The following is a 6,000-nucleotide window of genomic DNA, read 5'->3' on the forward strand; positions in this document are numbered from 1 at the left end:
TTGGGTCATACTGACTAACCTCCTATAGTTACTTTCACTGCACAAGTTAAGAGACAGATTCTCATCTGTTAACAGGTATAAATCCAGAGAAGCTGCCCTGAGTTAATGAAGTTTTAAAGTCAGTGGAGTTACTTTGGACTCACACCAGCGTAACTGAAGTCAGACTCTAGCTCTAAGGAAGAAAAACAAGCACCTCAATCTCCTGTCTTACTTTTGAAGGTATCTGGTTCAAAAAAAAACCCCTGTATTAATTAAAGTGACTAGAGAGTATTTAATAAGTAACAATAATAATAATTTGTATAAGACCAGTTCATAGTACTGGACATCTTTAAAAAAAATAACATTGGGCTCACTTTGGTTACCAATGTAAGAACACTATTCAAAATATCAATTTGTTGAAGTGAAGCATTATCTTGAAACTGGCCGTCACGAGATTATTGAACTACTACCAAATAGCGTTCTAAATGCTGAACTTGCAATTGGAAATTATTCTGAGTTAAAATTTAGCCATTGAAAATTAAATTATTTATCAACAGGCTAGAGATAGAGTTGTGGGATTTTTTTTTAAGATTTAGCTATCATAATTGATCAAATCTAAAATGCTTGATATTAATAAGATACTTTTAAGATGACAGGCATAATTTTAGCCTCTAAGCCTTAAATGTGCCTTCAAAAATCTTGAACTACTGCAATTTAATAGAATATCCACATTTTTCTTGCCATGCCATTTCACTTTTGTGACCTTCAAAATCATTAAATTGGCCCAGTCCAATAATTATAATTTATAATATGGGCAACCCTAGGATATGCTTCATTAACCAATTGCCCTAATTTTATAAAATAAATAAATGTTAAAAAATCAAAAATGTCCTTTAAGATGAGATGGGACAGATCCTTATCTGGAATAATTTGGAATAGTTCCATGCCCAATATCTGGATATAAAGGACTATCTGTATTCCATAACTGAGTAAAATATGTGTCCTCATCTCGCATACTGTACCTTACAATGCAGGTACAACAGAATAATTAGCCACAAATTGTAATTTAAATAAAAGTATAAGTCATAATTTTCTAAAATGTCAATATTTTAATAACTTGACCTTTTTGAATAGGAATCTGTGGCATCAGCTGAATGTAAACATCCTTCAGTAATTTAAGAAAACCATGTACAAACATAATACAATCATCAGGGCTGGACAACCTCTGCAGAAAGGTCACAAAAAAAGGCAAATAAATATAGTGTTCATGTTCCAAGGTCTTTTTAAAAAAAGCAGGAAGTGCATTTTCTCCTGCAAAACATTTATAATTTGGTCATTTCTCTATGTTAACACTCATCAAGCATGATAAAAGTATTATTAAATAAACAAACAAACAAACAAACAAACAAACTAACTCCCATTAGAAAACAAAACCAAACAAAAACATTAAATCAAACTCTTAGGAAGAATCAGTACTTTCTCTCTAGTGCTTTATTCCATAAAAGAGCACGTGGGAGTTCCTCTCCATTTTTTCCACTTCATAGTGCTGTTGCAAACTAACTAAAATTCCTCCACTCTCCAAATAAAGGGATGTTTGTTTATTTGTTAGTAAGAAACGTTCAGTTTCTTCACCATCCACCTTCAGATGACACTTCGGAAACAACCCCTTCCTTGGTAAAAGATCACTCTGTTGTAGCTTCAGGTATCCTTGTATCAACCCAAAATAGGACTCTTCCATCAGTTGTTGAACAGTAGACTCTCAAACATTCCGGGTTGGCTGCAGTGCACTTCTTTTTGGGGAAGATGAGGGTAGGAGTGTATTTTATTTTTATTTTGTTGCTGCTGTTTTATAAATGTGTAACTGGGAGAGAAAGGAGATTTTCAAGGTACCAGAAAGTCCCCAAAACCTTGACCCAACCAGACGTTGATATCTGGGGTAAAATCCTGGCCCTACTGAAGTCAATGACACAATTCCCATTGACTTCAGTAGAGGCAGTATTTCATCCCTGCAGTCTCACTCAAAAACAGACTGTGTGACACACCTGGCCTCTATTTTGAGAGATGTTCGTGATTGATGAATAAGCCCTTATTAGAACTTCCTGGAGGGAAACACTGCATGTGGCTAGCAGGAAGCACAGCAGCAGAACAGATTAACATCTAAGAGGTGAGAACTAAAAACATGATTCTTTACCCATATTACATCAGAGAAGGATGAAACTTCAAGCACAGGGAATGACATGGAAAACCGTTTGATAAGCATACAAATGCATTTCTTACCATAGCATCATCATGTGTGTGTTTAAAATAACTGAAATTCGACTGTAGCAGTTTTTGTATTCCAGCTTCATAAAAGGGAAGGATTATAGTGTGGCAACTCAGAGAAAAGTCTCCTACCCATACCAGTAAAATTTTGAACGCTGACATCTTGAATGGTAGCTGCTTCATTCACTATCAACCAGTGTCCCCAGTTACTAGTAAAGATTGAGTAAGCCTACTCTCTTTTGTTTGCATATTTCCACACCTGTTAAAAGATCAATTTATATATATCCAAGTATTGTTGGGGGTATTTTTGGGTTTTGGTGGTTCCCCCCGCCCCGTTGCTAATTTAATGTGGGCCTTTCCACACTGGAGGATTGTCTAAGAATCTATGAGAGATTACAAAAAATATATCTTTTTTAGTTGCAGTTTAATGACATTGCCAGTGAAAAAGACTTGCTTCTCCTTGATGAAAGTTAGGAGTTGGGAGTATTTGGCCTCGTTAGCTAATTATGACATTGATAAGCACTTAAATTAGTCAGTTTTTCACTTCTGTCATTTGCTTACAGTCAGCTGCTTAGTTTCAAAAACATTTTGACTGCTTAAAAGGGAATACATCATCATTTCCTTTCCCCAATCTACCAGCACTTCCCAAAGAAATAGTTTCAATCATGCGTCATAAAATCCACTGCAACTATATTGCTGGAAACATAAATCCTCAAGCTAGGTTTTTAGTATTTCCAAAGCAAATGACACCAGTAATTGTTGACTGGCTAATTTTTGTAACCAGCCTCCTTCTCTATTAAAAAAATATAATGCACAGATAATTCAGGTTTTTTTTAAATACTTGTGCTAGTGATGTGAATGTCCTTGCTACTGCATCCCCAAATACTCAGACTCAGTAGAAAATAAATCCCAAGTGTTTACAGAGCAGCCTTTCAGATTGTGAAAGGCATTTCAAGAAATCCTTCAGTTTTTGTCATTTCCTTTGAGTAAACTTTTATGTTTATTTTTCAGAAATACTGATTTTTTTTTCCTGTACCAACCTAAATAGAGAGATTTTCATTACACTGATGCTCCTCTCACTCCCATTCACCATTCATTGCAGCCAATTGAGGTAGTTTGTTCCGTCCACATCTAGTCAGTCTCATTCTCCCTGATTTTTCTAATACAATTCCCTTGCTCTATAAAAATAGTGATTGTCTGTTGACAATGCCACCAGATATTATAATATATATGTACCAAACACACACACATACCTCTCATTTGTCATTGTTAAAACTCTTGTTCAGCCTCCCTTAACGGTATTTGTAAATTTCACCCCACTGCGTAACTCCTGGCATTTGCAATGCTAGATTTCAAGGCTATGTAATCCTTTCCAAGAGCGGCTAGAGAATAATCACAATTTGCAAACTTGCTTTCTTCCATTCGCCGCCTTCTGGGCACTACAAACACCACCTATATACCCTCTACACCTAGCTGGGTCAATGTAAATTCTGAGGGATGCTTCCCTCACCCCGTGTACGGCTATGGTGAAAATCCTCCAGATTGTTACTGAATTGTTAACTGTGATAGCTCCAGAGCTCACTCAGAGATAGTGAAAGCACAGAGGCATTTCTGCATAGCTCGAGAGCATCTGATGGCTCTTTGCTACTTACCACTTCTTAAACAAAATGTCCTATGTGCCAGGAGCTTTAATCGTAACTGCAATTAAGTGGGGATTTGCAGTGCTCTACAGCCCCAATGCCTTTTTTTAAAAAAAAAAAGGCGCAACAGTTCGCACAGGCACTTTACAAGCTAGTGTATAAAATCTCTCTGCCATACATAGTCATTCCTAACGTGCCCTGTTCCCTGTGCGTGTTGCTAATCTGCATCGATTGTGTCACTTCAGCTCCTATGTGGGTGTGGGGGGTAGAATACGGGGAAATGAAAGGCTTCACATCCAAAATGTCAAGCTGTGCTTGAAGAATGATAGAAGACAGACTGGTTTCAGACTCTCACTCTCTTTCCTTAATACAGCCAGATACTAAGAGGTGCAATCACCTGAATGGAGCTCTACCACCCCCTGCTGGCAGAAAAAGCAATGGAGGGGAAACTGTCTGGAGCACCAGCTCCGACACGGTCCCTTAACTGATTTTTTTTTAAATCCCCCCCCCCCCCGAAAAAAAAAAGAATTGCATGCAACACACATACACACAACCATTTTTCATCAGGTCCTAGAATTTAGTGTGGTGATTCCAGATGTAATTTGTAGATCCTTGTACAAGGGAATGGGGGGAAGGAAGAGACTGATGTAGCAATCTAGTTCAGTTTTAAATTAACACCAAAAACTCATCTGCACAGTTTGAAATAGTGTAATTAGTTTACACAAAGGGGCAGAGTCAATGTGTCACAACCACAAGCACAACCCCTCCTCATCAGTCCCCCTCGACCTTCTTGCTCCCTAAAAGTAGCATAACTCCTGAAATAAATGTATAGGTAACATACAAAACACCAAATCTATATCTTAGGGACAACTGCTGTAGGATGTGTATACTTGTACTGAGGAAAATTAAAGCAAACGGTACATACAGGTGTAATCTTAGTATATTTCACTTCTCTCCAAACACCTTCCTGTTTAGCATTATTTTATTTTAGATGTTATACACACATCCCTATATCCAGAGATATAGATATTCACATATTCAACTCACTGTCACAGATACCCTGCTTTACTGATCACAACAATTCGTCTTCACTTTCCAATAGGCTGAAATGAACCATCCTCAGCCACTTCTTATTACAGAAGGAGAAAGAACTTGACAGGCAGGCTTCAAGTATTACTTCTCACTGACAACGGAGTGCGGGGGGGGGGGGGGGAGCACAAAATCCTTTTTCCTAAAAATAAAGCCCACGGTGGCTGCACACAAAATAGCAGACCTGTATTTCAAAACATGCCTCGGTTTGAGGTTATCTTTCTTTACTGACACAAACTCTTGCCCCCTCCCCCCCCCAAAAAAAGCAAACGAACCACACACACACACACACACACACACACGCACACGCACAACACATTAATTATTAGGGGGGAAAAAAAAGATTAAGGGGGAGAAAAAAAAAAAAGACAAGATCCCAAGCAAAGCAGCTAAGTGCAGTTAGCATCTTCCAGCTCTTTTTCTTTTCTTTTCCATCGAAATGACTCCCCCTCGCCCCCGCTCGGAAACATTTTTTAAAGAAAGACCAAAACACAACTTGGGGGGGGATTACTGTAATCAGGGCGCATTCTGGTGTGGAGGGCAGCTAGGAAATGCAAGGAAGCCCCGCTCCTACCTTGCCCGCCACTGAGGAGCAATCCGAGCAGGTAGAGAGAGAGGCGGCTCATGTTCAGGAGCTCACGCTGGTGGACAGTTCCCAAGTTAGAGGTGCCGAGCACAGGGAAACCCAGCCGCCGCCGCCGCTCCCGGCTCGCGCGCACAGCCCGGCCAGCGCCGCTCGCCCAGTGACGGCCAGCGCCGCCCCGCGCCGCACTATATCAGGGAGGCAGCGGCGGAGGCGGTGGGGAGGCGGGGAAGGGAGGCAAGTCGCGTGTATCCCTCCGCTCGTGCTCCCTCCCTCCCACACGCGCGCGCGCGCGCGCGCGGGGATTCCTCCGCCGCGCTCCCTTCCCCGCCCGGCCCCGGGGGCTGGTGCGTGGCGGCGGGAGGGAGGCGGCGCTCCCCTCCCCTCCCCTCCCCTCCCCGCGGCATCGGTCCGGCCTCCCCCCTGCACCCGGTTGCACGGGGCGGG

At 41.0% G+C, this 6,000-nt stretch overlaps 1 protein-coding gene across 4 annotated transcripts in view; it reads right to left on the reverse strand.

Moving 5' to 3' along the window:
• Nucleotides 1-5,766, reverse strand: part of NCAM2 (neural cell adhesion molecule 2) — a 530,111-nt gene extending 524,345 nt beyond the window's left edge. For 2 of the 4 annotated variants that reach the window (XM_038379548.2, XM_043509197.1), the window contains exon 1: nt 5,545-5,737. In XM_038379548.2, coding sequence (XP_038235476.1) covers nt 5,545-5,596 — 52 coding nt within the window. In that variant the 5' untranslated portion in view covers nt 5,597-5,737. Of the gene's footprint in view, nt 1-5,544 lie in introns of all 4 variants that reach the window. The other 2 variants (XR_006279367.1, XM_038379539.2) reach the window with 2 other exon arrangements.
• Nucleotides 5,767-6,000: the final 234 nt, after the last annotated feature.

Source organism: Dermochelys coriacea, chromosome 1 (genome assembly GCF_009764565.3).
Source record: "Dermochelys coriacea isolate rDerCor1 chromosome 1, rDerCor1.pri.v4, whole genome shotgun sequence".
In the NCBI taxonomy this organism is placed as follows: domain Eukaryota; kingdom Metazoa; phylum Chordata; order Testudines; family Dermochelyidae; genus Dermochelys; species Dermochelys coriacea.